Genomic DNA, 14,940 nt, shown 5'->3' with positions numbered 1-14,940 from the left:
CTTTGAGGATTGGGTAGGGTAGTGTGTTTTGTGGAGTAAAATGAAGATGGTACAACTTTGAGGATTGGGTATGTAGTGTGTTTTGTGGAGTAAAATGAAGATGGTACAACTTTGAGGATTGGGTATGGTAGTGTGTTTTGTGGAGTAAAATGAAGATGGTACAACTTTGAGGATTGGGTAGGGTAGTGTGTTTTGTGGAGTAAAATGAAGATGGTACAACTTTGAGGATTGGGTATGGGTAGTGTGTTTTGTGGAGTAAAATGAAGATGGTACAACTTTGAGGATTGGGTATGGTAGTGTGTTTTGTGGAGTAAAATGAAGATGGTACAACTTTGAGGATTGGGTAGGGTAGTGTGTTTTGTGGAGTAAAATGAAGATGGTACAACTTTGAGGATAGGGTAGGGTAGTGTGTTTTGTGGAGTAAAATGAAGATGGTACAACTTTGAGGATTGGGTAGGGTAGTGTGTTTTGTGGAGTAAAATGAAGATGGTACAACTTTGAGGATTGGGTAGGGTAGTGTGTTTTGTGGAGTAAAATGAAGATGGTACAACTTTGGAGGATTGGGTATGGTAGTGTGTTTTTGTGGAGTAAAATGAAGATGGTACAACTTTGAGGATAGGGTAGGTAGTGTGTTTTGTGGAGTAAAATGAAGATGGTACAACTTTGAGGATAGGGTATGGTAGTGTGTTTTGTGGAGTAAAATGAAGATGGTACAACTTTGAGGATAGGGTATGGTAGTGTGTTTTGTGGAGTAAAATGAAGATGGTACAACTTTGAGGATAGGGTAGGGTAGTGTGTTTTGTGGAGTAAAATGAAGATGGTACAACTTTGAGGATTGGGTAGGGTAGTGTGTTTTGTGGAGTAAAATGAAGATGGTACAACTTTGAGGATTGGGTAGGGTAGTGTGTTTTGTGGAGTAAAATGAAGATGGTACAACTTTGAGGATTGGGTATGGTAGTGTGTTTTGTGGAGTAAAATGAAGATGGTACAACTTTGAGGATTGGGTATGGTAGTGTGTTTTGTGGAGTAAAATGAAGATGGTACAACTTTGAGGATTGGGTATGGTAGTGTGTTTTGTGTGTAAAATGAAGATGGTACAACTTTGAGGATGGGTAGGTAGTGTTTTGTGAGTAAAATGAAGATGGTACAACTTTGAGGATTGGGTATGGTAGTGTGTTTTGTGGAGTAAAATGAAGATGGTACAACTTTGAGGATTGGGTATGGTAGTGTGTTTTGTGGAGTAAAATGAAGATGGTACAACTTTGAGGATTGGGTATGGTAGTGTGTTTTGTGGAGTAAAATGAAGATGGTACAACTTTGAGGATTGGGTATGGGTAGTGTGTTTTGTGGAGTAAAATGAAGATGGTACAACTTTGAGGATTGGGTATGGTAGTGTGTTTTGTGGAGTAAAATGAAGATGGTACAACTTTGAGGATAGGGTATGGTAGTGTGTTTTGTGGAGTAAAATGAAGATGGTACAACTTTGAGGATTGGGTATGGTAGTGTGTTTTGTGGAGTAAAATGAAGATGGTACAACTTTGAGGATTGGGTATGGTAGTGTGTTTTGTGGAGTAAAATGAAGATGGTACAACTTTGAGGATAGGGTAGGGTAGTGTGTTTTGTGGAGTAAAATGAAGATGGTACAACTTTGAGGATTGGGTATGGTAGTGTGTTTTGTGGAGTAAAATGAAGATGGTACAACTTTGAGGATTGGGTATGGTAGTGTGTTTTGTGGAGTAAAATGAAGATGGTACAACTTTGAGGATAGGGTATGGTAATGTGTTTTGTGGAGTAAAATGAAGATGGTACAACTTTGAGGATAGGGTATGGTAGTGTGTTTTGTGGAGTAAAATGAAGATGGTACAACTTTGAGGATAGGGTAAGGGTAGTGTGTTTTTGTGGAGTAAAATGAAGATGGTACAACTTTGAGGATTGGGTAGGGTAGTGTAGTGTGTTTTACAATTGAGGATGGTGTAGTGTTTGTGAAAAATGAAGATGGTACAACTTTGAGGATAGGGTATGGTAGTGTGTTTTGTGGAGTAAAATGAAGATGGTACAACTTTGAGGATAGGGTAGGGTAGTGTGTTTTGTGGAGTAAAATGAAGATGGTACAACTTTGAGGATTGGGTATGGTAGTGTGTTTTGTGGAGTAAAATGAAGATGGTACAACTTTGAGGATAGGGTAGGGTAGTGTGTTTTGTGGAGTAAAATGAAGATGGTACAACTTTGAGGATAGGGTATGGTAGTGTGTTTTGTGGAGTAAAATGAAGATGGTACAACTTTGAGGATAGGGTAGGGTAGTGTGTTTTGTGGAGTAAAATGAAGATGGTACAACTTTGAGGATTGGGTATGGTAGTGTGTTTTGTGGAGTAAAATGAAGATGGTACAACTTTGAGGATTGGGTATGGTAGTGTGTTTTGTGGAGTAAAATGAAGATGGTACAACTTTGAGGATTGGGTAGGTGTGTTTTGTGGAGTAAAATGAAGATGGTACAACTTTGAGGATTGGGTATGGTAGTGTGTTTTGTGGAGTAAAATGAAGATGGTACAACTTTGAGGATTGGGTAGGGTAGTGTGTTTTGTGGAGTAAAATGAAGATGGTACAACTTTGAGGATTGGGTATGGTAGTGTGTTTTGTGGAGTAAAATGAAGATGGTACAACTTTGAGGATTGGGTATGGTAGTGTGTTTTGTGGAGTAAAATGAAGATGGTACAACTTTGAGGATTGGGTATGGTAGTGTGTTTTGTGGAGTAAAATGAAGATGGTACAACTTTGAGGATAGGGTAGGGTAGTGTGTTTTGTGGAGTAAAATGAAGATGGTACAACTTTGAGGATTGGGTAATGTGTTTTGTGGAGTAAAATGAAGATTGTACAACTTTGAGGATTGGGTATGGTAGTGTGTTTTGTGGAGTAAAATGAAGATGGTACAACTTTGAGGATTGGGTATGGTAGTGTGTTTTGTGGAGTAAAATGAAGATGGTACAACTTTGAGGATAGGGTAGGGTAGTGTGTTTTGTGGAGTAAAATGAAGATGGTACAACTTTGAGGATTGGGTATGGTAGTGTGTTTTGTGGAGTAAAATGAAGATGGTACAACTTTGAGGATGGGTAGGTAGTGTTTTTGTGGAGTAAAATGAAGATGGTACAACTTTGAGGATTGGGTAGGTAGTGTGTTTTGTGGAGTAAAATGAAGATGGTACAACTTTGAGGATTGGGTATGGTAGTGTGTTTTGTGGAGTAAAATGAAGATGGTACAACTTTGAGGATAGGGTAGGGTAGTGTGTTTTGTGGAGTAAAATGAAGATGGTACAACTTTGAGGATGGTAGGTTGTGTTTTGTGGAGTAAAATGAAGATGGTACAACTTTGAGGATTGGGTATGGTAGTGTGTTTTGTGGAGTAAAATGAAGATGGTACAACTTTGAGGATTGGGTAGGGTAGTGTGTTTTGTGGAGTAAAATGAAGATGGTACAACTTTGAGGATTGGGTATGGTAGTGTGTTTTGTGGAGTAAAATGAAGATGGTACAACTTTGAGGATTAGGGTAGGTAGTGTGTTTTGTGGAGTAAAATGAAGATGGTACAACTTTGAGGATAGGGTAGGGTAGTGTGTTTTGTGGAGTAAAATGAAGATGGTACAACTTTGAGGATTGGGTAGGGTAGTGTGTTTTGTGGAGTAAAATGAAGATGGTACAACTTTGAGGATTGGGTAGGGTAGTGTGTTTTGTGGAGTAAAATGAAGATGGTACAACTTTGAGGATAGGGTAGGGTAGTGTGTTTTGTGGAGTAAAATGAAGATGGTACAACTTTGAGGATTGGGTATGGTAGTGTGTTTTGTGGAGTAAAATGAAGATGGTACAACTTTGAGGATTGGGTATGGTAGTGTGTTTTGTGGAGTAAAATGAAGATGGTACAACTTTGAGGATTGGGTATGGTAGTGTGTTTTGTGGAGTAAAATGAAGATGGTACAACTTTGAGGATTGGGTAGGGTAGTGTGTTTTGTGGAGTAAAATGAAGATGGTACAACTTTGAGGATAGGGTATGGTAGTGTGTTTTGTGGAGTAAAATGAAGATGGTACAACTTTGAGGATTGGGTATGGTAGTGTGTTTTGTGGAGTAAAATGAAGATGGTACAACTTTGAGGATTGGGTATGGTAGTGTGTTTTGTGGAGTAAAATGAAGATGGTACAACTTTGAGGATTGGGTATGGTAGTGTGTTTTGTGGAGTAAAATGAAGATGGTACAACTTTGAGGATTGGGTATGGTAGTGTGTGTTTTGTGGAGTAAAATGAAGATGGTACAACTTTGAGGATTGGGTAGGGTAGTGTGTTTTGTGGAGTAAAATGAAGATGGTACAACTTTGAGGATTGGGTATGGTAGTGTGTTTTGTGGAGTAAAATGAAGATGGTACAACTTTGAGGATTGGGTATGGTAGTGTGTTTTGTGGAGTAAAATGAAGATGGTACAACTTTGAGGATAGGGTATGGGTAGTGTGTTTTGTGGAGTAAAATGAAGATGGTACAACTTTGAGGATTGGGTATGGTAGTGTGTTTTGTGGAGTAAAATGAAGATGGTACAACTTTGAGGATTGGGTATGGTAGTGTGTTTTGTGGAGTAAAATGAAGATGGTACAACTTTGAGGATTGGGTATGGTAGTGTGTTTTGTGGAGTAAAATGAAGATGGTACAACTTTGAGGATTGGGTATGGTAGTGTGTTTTGTGGAGTAAAATGAAGATGGTACAACTTTGAGGATTGGGTATGGTAGTGTGTTTTGTGGAGTAAAATGAAGATGGTACAACTTTGAGGATTGGGTATGGTAGTGTGTTTTGTGGAGTAAAATGAAGATGGTACAACTTTGAGGATTGGGTAGGGTAGTGTGTTTTGTGGAGTAAAATGAAGATGGTACAACTTTGAGGATTGGGTATGGTAGTGTGTTTTGTGGAGTAAAATGAAGATGGTACAACTTTGAGGATAGGGTAGGGTAGTGTGTTTTGTGGAGTAAAATGAAGATGGTACAACTTTGAGGATAGGGTAGGGTAGTGTGTTTTGTGGAGTAAAATGAAGATGGTACAACTTTGAGGATAGGGTAGGGTAGTGTGTTTTGTGGAGTAAAATGAAGATGTACAACTTTGAGGATAGGGTATGGTAGTGTGTTTTGTGGAGTAAAATGAAGATGGTACAACTTTGAGGATAGGGTAGGTAGTGTGTTTTGTGGAGTAAAATGAAGATGGTACAACTTTGAGGATTGGGTATGGTAGTGTGTTTTGTGGAGTAAAATGAAGATGGTACAACTTTGAGGATTGGGTATGAGTGTTTTGTGAGTAAAATGGTGTACAACTTGAGGTGGTATGGTATTGTTTTGTGGAGTAAAATGAAGATGGTACAACTTTGAGGATAGGGTAGGGTAGTGTGTTTTGTGGAGTAAAATGAAGATGGTACAACTTTGAGGATTGGGTAGGGTAGTGTGTTTTGTGGAGTAAAATGAAGATGGTACAACTTTGAGGATTGGGTATGGTAGTGTGTTTTGTGGAGTAAAATGAAGATGGTACAACTTTGAGGATAGGGTAGGGTAGTGTGTTTTGTGGAGTAAAATGAAGATGGTACAACTTTGAGGATTGGGTATGGTAGTGTGTTTTGTGGAGTAAAATGAAGATGGTACAACTTTGAGGATTGGGTAGGGTAGTGTGTTTTGTGGAGTAAAATGAAGATGGTACAACTTTGAGGATAGGGTATGGTAGTGTGTTTTGTGGAGTAAAATGAAGATGGTACAACTTTGAGGATTGGGTAGGGTAGTGTGTTTTGTGGAGTAAAATGAAGATGGTACAACTTTGAGGATTGGGTATGGTAGTGTGTTTTGTGGAGTAAAATGAAGATGGTACAACTTTGAGGATTGGGTATGGGTAGTGTGTTTTGTGGAGTAAAATGAAGATGGTACAACTTTGAGGATTGGGTATGGTAGTGTGTTTTGTGGAGTAAAATGAAGATGGTACAACTTTGAGGATTGGGTATGGTAGTGTGTTTTGTGGAGTAAAATGAAGATGGTACAACTTTGAGGATAGGGTAGGGTAGTGTGTTTTGTGGAGTAAAATGAAGATGGTACAACTTTGAGGATAGGGTAGGTAGTGTGTTTTGTGGAGTAAAATGAAGATGGTACAACTTTGAGGATTGGGTATGGTAGTGTGTTTTGTGGAGTAAAATGAAGATGGTACAACTTTGAGGATTGGGTAGGGTAGTGTGTTTTGTGGAGTAAAATGAAGATGGTACAACTTTGAGGATTGGGTATGGTAGTGTGTTTTGTGGAGTAAAATGAAGATGGTACAACTTTGAGGATTGGGTAGGGTAGTGTGTTTTGTGGAGTAAAATGAAGATGGTACAACTTTGAGGATGGGTAGGGTAGTGGTTTTAGAGTGTGTTTTGTGTGGGTAAAAATGAAGATGGTACAACTTTGAGGATTGGGTAGGTATGTGTGTTTTGTGGAGTAAAATGAAGATGGTACAACTTTGAGGATTGGGTAGGGTAGTGTGTTTTGTGGAGTAAAATGAAGATGGTACAACTTTGAGGATTGGGTATGGTAGTGTGTTTTGTGGAGTAAAATGAAGATGGTACAACTTTGAGGATAGGGTATGGTAGTGTGTTTTGTGGAGTAAAATGAAGATGGTACAACTTTGAGGATTGGGTATGGTAGTGTGTTTTGTGGAGTAAAATGAAGATGGTACAACTTTGAGGATTGGGTATGGTAGTGTGTTTTGTGGAGTAAAATGAAGATGGTACAACTTTGAGGATTGGGTATGGTAGTGTGTTTTGTGGAGTAAAATGAAGATGGTACAACTTTGAGGATTGGGTATGGTAGTGTGTTTTGTGGAGTAAAATGAAGATGGTACAACTTTGAGGATTGGGTATGGTAGTGTGTTTTGTGGAGTAAAATGAAGATGGTACAACTTTGAGGATTGGGTATGGTAGTGTGTTTTGTGGAGTAAAATGAAGATGGTACAACTTTGAGGATAGGGTATGGTAGTGTGTTTTGTGGAGTAAAATGAAGATGGTACAACTTTGAGGATAGGGTAGGGTAGTGTGTTTTGTGGAGTAAAATGAAGATGGTACAACTTTGAGGATAGGGTAGGGTAATGTGTTTTGTGGAGTAAAATGAAGATGGTACAACTTTGAGGATTGGGTATGGTAGTGTGTTTTGTGGAGTAAAATGAAGATGGTACAACTTTGAGGATTGGGTAGGGTAGTGTGTTTTGTGGAGTAAAATGAAGATGGTACAACTTTGAGGATAGGGTAGGGTAGTGTGTTTTGTGGAGTAAAATGAAGATGGTACAACTTTGAGGATAGGGTAGGGTAGTGTGTTTTGTGGAGTAAAATGAAGATGGTACAACTTTGAGGATTGGGTAGGGTAGTGTGTTTTGTGGAGTAAAATGAAGATGGTACAACTTTGAGGATTGGGTATGGTAGTGTGTTTTGTGGAGTAAAATGAAGATGGTACAACTTTGAGGATTGGGTATGGTAGTGTGTTTTGTGGAGTAAAATGAAGATGGTACAACTTTGAGGATTGGGTAGGGTAGTGTGTTTTGTGGAGTAAAATGAAGATGGTACAACTTTGAGGATTGGGTAGGGTAGTGTGTTTTGTGGAGTAAAATGAAGAGTAACTTTGAGGATTGGTAACTAGTTGTTTGTGGAGTAAAATGGATGTAAATTGAGATGGGTATAGTGTGTTTTGTGGAGTAAAATGAAGATGGTACAACTTTGAGGATAGGGTAGGTAGTGTGTTTTGTGGAGTAAAATGAAGATGGTACAACTTTGAGGATAGGGTAGGTAGTGTGTTTTGTGGAGTAAAATGAAGATGGTACAACTTTGAGGATTGGGTAGGTAGTGTGTTTTGTGGAGTAAAATGAAGATGGTACAACTTTGAGGATAGGGTATGGTAGTGTGTTTTGTGGAGTAAAATGAAGATGGTACAACTTTGAGGATAGGGTATGGTAGTGTGTTTTGTGGAGTAAAATGAAGATGGTACAACTTTGAGGATTGGGTATGGTAGTGTGTTTTGTGGAGTAAAATGAAGATGGTACAACTTTGAGGATTGGGTAGGGTAGTGTGTTTTGTGGAGTAAAATGAAGATGGTACAACTTTGAGGATTGGGTATGGTAGTGTGTTTTGTGGAGTAAAATGAAGATGGTACAACTTTGAGGATAGGGTAGGTTAGTGTGTTTTGTGGAGTAAAATGAAGATGGTACAACTTTGAGGATTGGGTATGGTAGTGTGTTTTGTGGAGTAAAATGAAGATGGTACAACTTTGAGGATAGGGTATGGTAGTGTGTTTTGTGGAGTAAAATGAAGATGGTACAACTTTGAGGATTGGGTATGGTAGTGTGTTTTGTGGAGTAAAATGAAGATGGTACAACTTTGAGGATTGGGTATGGTAGTGTGTTTTGTGGAGTAAAATGAAGATGGTACAACTTTGAGGATTGGGTATGGTAGTGTGTTTTGTGGAGTAAAATGAAGATGGTACAACTTTGAGGATTGGGTATGGTAGTGTGTTTTGTGGAGTAAAATGAAGATGGTACAACTTTGAGGATTGGGTATGGATGTGTTTTGTGGAGTAAAATGAAGATGGTACAACTTTGAGGATTGGGTATGGTAGTGTGTTTTGTGGAGTAAAATGAAGATGGTACAACTTTGAGGATAGGGTATGGGTAGTGTGTTTTGTGGAGTAAAATGAAGATGGTACAACTTTGAGGATTGGGTATGGTAGGTAGTGTTTTGTGGAGTAAAATGAAGATGGTACAACTTTGAGGATAGGGTATGGTAGTGTGTTTTGTGGAGTAAAATGAAGATGGTACAACTTTGAGGATTGGATTGGTAGTGTGTTTTTTGTGGAGTAAAATGAAGATGGTACAACTTTGAGGATTGGGTATGGTAGTGTGTTTTGTGGAGTAAAATGAAGATGGTACAACTTTGAGGATTGGGTATGGTAGTGTGTTTTGTGGAGTAAAATGAAGATGGTACAACTTTGAGGATTGGGTATGGTAGTGTGTTTTGTGGAGTAAAATGAAGATGGTACAACTTTGAGGATTGGGTATGGTAGTGTGTTTTGTGGAGTAAAATGAAGATGGTACAACTTTGAGGATTGGGTATGGTAGTGTGTTTTGTGGAGTAAAATGAAGATGGTACAACTTTGAGGATTGGGTATGGTAGTGTGTTTTGTGGAGTAAAATGAAGATGGTACAACTTTGAGGATTGGGTAGGGTAGTGTGTTTTGTGGAGTAAAATGAAGATGGTACAACTTTGAGGATAGGGTAGGGTAGTGTGTTTTGTGGAGTAAAATGAAGATGGTACAACTTTGAGGATTGGGTATGGTAGTGTGTTTTGTGGAGTAAAATGAAGATGGTACAACTTTGAGGATTGGGTATGGTAGTGTGTTTTGTGGAGTAAAATGAAGATGGTACAACTTTGAGGATTGGGTATGGTAGTGTGTTTTGTGGAGTAAAATGAAGATGGTACAACTTTGAGGATTGGGTATGGTAGTGTGTTTTGTGGAGTAAAATGAAGATGGTACAACTTTGAGGATTGGGTATGGTAGTGTGTTTTGTGGAGTAAAATGAAGATGGTACAACTTTGAGGATTGGGTAGGGTAGTGTGTTTTGTGGAGTAAAATGAAGATGGTACAACTTTGAGGATTGGGTAGGGTAGTGTGTTTTGTGGAGGAGTAAAATGAAGATGGTACAACTTTGAGGATAGGGTAGGGTAGTGTGTTTTGTGGAGTAAAATGAAGATGGTACAACTTTGAGGATAGGGTAGGGTAGTGTGTTTTGTGGAGTAAAATGAAGATGGTACAACTTTGAGGATTGGGTAGGGTAGTGTGTTTTGTGGAGTAAAATGAAGATGGTACAACTTTGAGGATTGGGTATGGTAGTGTGTTTTGTGGAGTAAAATGAAGATGGTACAACTTTGAGGATTGGGTATGGTAGTGTGTTTTGTGGAGTAAAATGAAGATGGTACAACTTTGAGGATTGGGTAATGTGTTTTGTGGAGTAAAATGAAGATGGTACAACTTTGAGGATTGGGTATGGTAGTGTGTTTTGTGGAGTAAAATGAAGATGGTACAACTTTGAGGATAGGGTAGGGTAGTGTGTTTTGTGGAGTAAAATGAAGATGGTACAACTTTGAGGATTGGGTATGGTAGTGTGTTTTGTGGAGTAAAATGAAGATGGTACAACTTTGAGGATTGGGTAGGGTAGTGTGTTTTGTGGAGTAAAATGAAGATGGTACAACTTTGAGGATTGGGTATGGTAGTGTGTTTTGTGGAGTAAAATGAAGATGGTACAACTTTGAGGATTGGGTATGGTAATGTGTTTTGTGGAGTAAAATGAAGATGGTACAACTTTGAGGATTGGGTATGGTAGTGTGTTTTGTGGAGTAAAATGAAGATGGTACAACTTTGAGGATAGGGTAGGGTAGTGTGTTTTGTGGAGTAAAATGAAGATGGTACAACTTTGAGGATTGGGTAGGGTAGTGTGTTTTGTGGAGTAAAATGAAGATGGTACAACTTTGAGGATTGGGTATGGTAGTGTGTTTTGTGGAGTAAAATGAAGATGGTACAACTTTGAGGATTGGGTATGGTAGTGTGTTTTGTGGAGTAAAATGAAGATGGTACAACTTTGAGGATAGGGTAGGGTAGTGTGTTTTGTGGAGTAAAATGAAGATGGTACAACTTTGAGGATTGGGTAGGGTAGTGTGTTTTGTGGAGTAAAATGAAGATGGTACAACTTTGAGGATTGGGTATGGTAGTGTGTTTTGTGGAGTAAAATGAAGATGGTACAACTTTGAGGATAGGGTATGGTAGTGTGTTTTTGTGGAGTAAAATGAAGATTGTACAACTTTGAGGATAGGGTAGGGTAGTGTGTTTTGTGGAGTAAAATGAAGATGGTACAACTTTGAGGATTGGGTATGGTAGTGTGTTTTGTGGAGTAAAATGAAGATGGTACAACTTTGAGGATAGGGTAGGGTAGTGTGTTTTGTGGAGTAAAATGAAGATGGTACAACTTTGAGGATTGGGTATGGTAGTGTGTTTTGTGGAGTAAAATGAAGATGGTACAACTTTGAGGATAGGGTAGGGTAGTGTGTTTTGTGGAGTAAAATGAAGATGGTACAACTTTGAGGATTGGGTATGGTAGTGTGTTTTGTGGAGTAAAATGAAGATGGTACAACTTTGAGGATTGGGTAGGGTAGTGTGTTTTGTGGAGTAAAATGAAGATGGTACAACTTTGAGGATTGGGTATGGTAGTGTGTTTTGTGGAGTAAAATGAAGATGGTACAACTTTGAGGATTGGGTATGGTAGTGTGTTTTGTGGAGTAAAATGAAGATGGTACAACTTTGAGGATTGGGTAGGGTAGTGTGTTTTGTGGAGTAAAATGAAGATGGTACAACTTTGAGGATTGGGTATGGTAGTGTGTTTTGTGGAGTAAAATGAAGATTGTACAACTTTGAGGATAGGGTATGGTAGTGTGTTTTGTGGAGTAAAATGAAGATGGTACAACTTTGAGGATTGGGTATGGTAGTGTGTTTTGTGGAGTTAAATGAAGATGGTACAACTTTGAGGATAGGGTAGGGTAGTGTGTTTTGTGGAGTAAAATGAAGATGGTACAACTTTGAGGATTGGGTATGGTGTGTGTTTTGTGGGAGTAAAATGAAGATGGTACAACTTTGAGGATAGGGTAGGGTAGTGTGTTTTGTGGAGTAAAATGAAGATGGTACAACTTTGAGGATTGGGTATGGTAGTGTGTTTTGTGGAGTAAAATGAAGATGGTACAACTTTGAGGATTGGGTAGGGTAGTGTGTTTTGTGGAGTAAAATGAAGATGGTACAACTTTGAGGATTGGGTATGGTAGTGTGTTTTGTGGAGTAAAATGAAGATGGTACAACTTTGAGGATTGGGTATGGTAGTGTGTTTTGTGGAGTAAAATGAAGATGGTACAACTTTGAGGATAGGGTAGGGTAATGTGTTTTGTGGAGTAAAATGAAGATGGTACAACTTTGAGGATAGGGTAGGGTAGTGTGTTTTGTGGAGTAAAATGAAGATGGTACAACTTTGAGGATTGGGTATGGTAGTGTGTTTTGTGGAGTAAAATGAAGATGGTACAACTTTGAGGATTGGGTATGGTAGTGTGTTTTGTGGAGTAAAATGAAGATGGTACAACTTTCATCCTGACATAAAAACAAAAGGCCACATGGCCTGTGTGATTTACCTGGATATAGCAATAATTATCATTATTTATTATTTATCATAGAAAGGATGCAATTCCTTAGGGAGACAAAATAAGTAATAATATATTGAGCATCTCTTTATTTGAAGACTTCATAACAAGCTTATTATGGTACTGACCACATCGCAGAAGAGGTGTCCAGCTTGAGTGTTTGTCACAGATGTTGGGGTCAGCTCCATCTGCGATCATCCAGTCAATGAGGTTTGGGTGTCCACCGTCCACGGCCCAGTGAATTGCTGTTGATCCTCCGTTATCAAAATCATCATACTTTGCTCCGTATTCTCGTAGGAGTTTGATGGTATCCTTCTCACCAGCAAAGCAAGCCAACATCAGACTGTAATATTGAAAACATGTCTCTACACCTGACTACACAGCATAGCAGATTATATACCAGCTAGGTAAAAACCAAACCCTGGCCTGGACACAGCCTAACAAACTATTTACCAGGTCAGCCATTTGTACAATTTTTAATACCCACCTCATAAGAATGTTACGATGTAATATGAGTGCTATTACATGCTTAGTTTCAGAATATATATATTGAAATTTCAATATTTTTCCTGTGATTAAAATATAAATGTAATGAGTTAATGCAAAGTAGTGATCGTATGAGAAAGACTTTTGAAAACCATACAATTTTGCAAAGTAGAAGACAACCTAAAAATTTAAATCAAATGTTGACAAGTTCCAGGTTCAATAAATCTATTGCTGACCCCGTGGTGTCGAAATGTAAGACACCTAGATGCGGTACATGTCCAATTATTATTGAATGTAGTACATATGTTTTTAAAAATGGCTTGCATTTTACTGTAAAAGCAAACATGAATTGCAAATCGAAGTGTGTGATATATGCTATAATTTGTTCTCGTTGTGGTGATTTATTACATCGGCCAAACTAGTAATGAACTTAGAACACGTATGACTGTTCATAGGCAACAAACAAGAACGGATTCTCTACGTAATTTGAATGTCAATAAGCATGTTCATGATTGTGCAGGTGATCAATTTAATGTTATACCTTTATATCAATTGCATTCTTCAGACTCTGTTTTGTTGGAAAACAAAGAAAATCAACTTATAAAAATATTAAAACCAACTCTCAATAGGCCATAATAGAAAATGGCGCAACTTCATATTATTGTTATGTAAACGTGTGTGTACCTTGTGACGTCACGCTATTTGTGACGTCATTAATTTGTTCTTTGAAAAATAAACATTTCTACTCCTGAAGAGCCATCATGAAATGGTGAATGTACAAGAGGAAAGTCGTTGACTTTTATTTTTTGATATATTTCAACTCTACATGGACACGTACTTTTTTCTTGGTATATATATATATATATAGTTTCAGTGAATGAAGTTGTATAAATATGAAGACAACCAAATTGACCCCTTTTGGCAGTGCCCCTCAGGCCCTGTGGGTTCAGCCAAATCATTTGAACAATTTTCAGTCAGTACCCTTTAAGGATGCTACCATCAAATTTTGTTAAAATTTCGACCAGCAGTTATGAAGAAGTTGATTGTTGAAGGACGGAAGGACACCCGATTCTACAGTATCATATAAGCTCACCTTGGTCCTTAGAACCAGATGAGCTAAAAAAATGGGGGAAAAAGTACTCACGCTGTTTTACCAGATTCATTCTTTTGATTCACATCTGCACCAAATTTAAGCAGCAATTCTGTCATACTAAAAAGATAAAAATGGATAACAAGAATAAATAATGACTATATCTGTTCAATTACATGGAAAGACTTATCACGAATTTAGCAGGAAAAAAATGATCAATTAATTTGTATGATAGTACGGTCTTAAATATGGTATTTCACAGTAATTTAATTATCATAACAAAGTATGTGATGATTAAACAAAGAACTGTATGTGATTATATTCAAACAAGATCACTGCTGTGAACAAAGGACCGATTTAATGTATTTTACCTATCAGTTTTACCTTGAGCATACACAACTACATCAGGCATTACAGTTGACACACTATGTATAAACATCACTTACTCAGCGTCCCCCTTTTTTGCAGCCTGCATGAGAGCGGTGAAACCCAAATTGTCTGGGGTGTCGATGTTCACTTCCCTGAAGTTCAGAAGAAAAGCCATCAGAACAATGGATATCTACACTGTCATAAAAATGTACTCTTAAAATGATGGTTATCAAACAATTAAAGAGAAAATCAACGTAGTTTTTCACAGTTTGTAAACATGTCTGACACAAAGCAATATTAATCCACACAGTCTAATTGGATACACCTACGTATTGTCACTCAGACAGCTAGACCTTGTATAGTCAGTCCTACAGGATCTACATGATATCACACTTTTGTATTGTCACTAAGACACCTAGACCTTGTATAGTGACAGTCCTAAAGGATCTACATGGTAACACACCTTGGTGTTGTCACTTAGACAGCTAGACCTTGTATTGTCAGTCCTAAAGGATCTACATGGTATCACACCTTCATATTGTCACTAAGACAGCTATAGACCTTGTCTTGTCAGTCCAACTACATGTATTGTCAGTCTACTTGTATTGTCAGTCCAACAGGATCTACATGGTATCACACCTTCGTATTGTCACTAAGACAGCTAGACCTTGTATTGTCAGTCCTACAGGATCTACATGGTATCACACCTTCGTATTGTCACTAAGACAGCTAGACCTTGTATTG

The 14,940-nt window shown here is 38.1% G+C and overlaps 1 protein-coding gene across 1 annotated transcript in view; it reads right to left on the bottom strand.

Annotated features, from left to right (window-relative positions):
* Positions 1–14,371, bottom strand: part of LOC138335661 (fibronectin type 3 and ankyrin repeat domains protein 1-like) — a 29,015-nt gene extending 14,644 nt beyond the window's left edge. Inside the window, 3 exon segments of the mRNA XM_069284823.1 lie at positions 12,380–12,594; positions 13,882–13,947; positions 14,274–14,371. Coding sequence (XP_069140924.1) covers positions 12,380–12,594; positions 13,882–13,947; positions 14,274–14,371 — 379 coding nt within the window.
* Positions 14,372–14,940: the final 569 nt, after the last annotated feature.

Source organism: Argopecten irradians, chromosome 11 (assembly GCF_041381155.1).
Source record: "Argopecten irradians isolate NY chromosome 11, Ai_NY, whole genome shotgun sequence".
Classification (NCBI taxonomy): Eukaryota; Metazoa; Mollusca; class Bivalvia; order Pectinida; family Pectinidae; genus Argopecten; species Argopecten irradians.
Note: the sequence above shows the minus strand (reverse complement) of the source record. Positions and strands in the feature narration are given on the sequence as shown.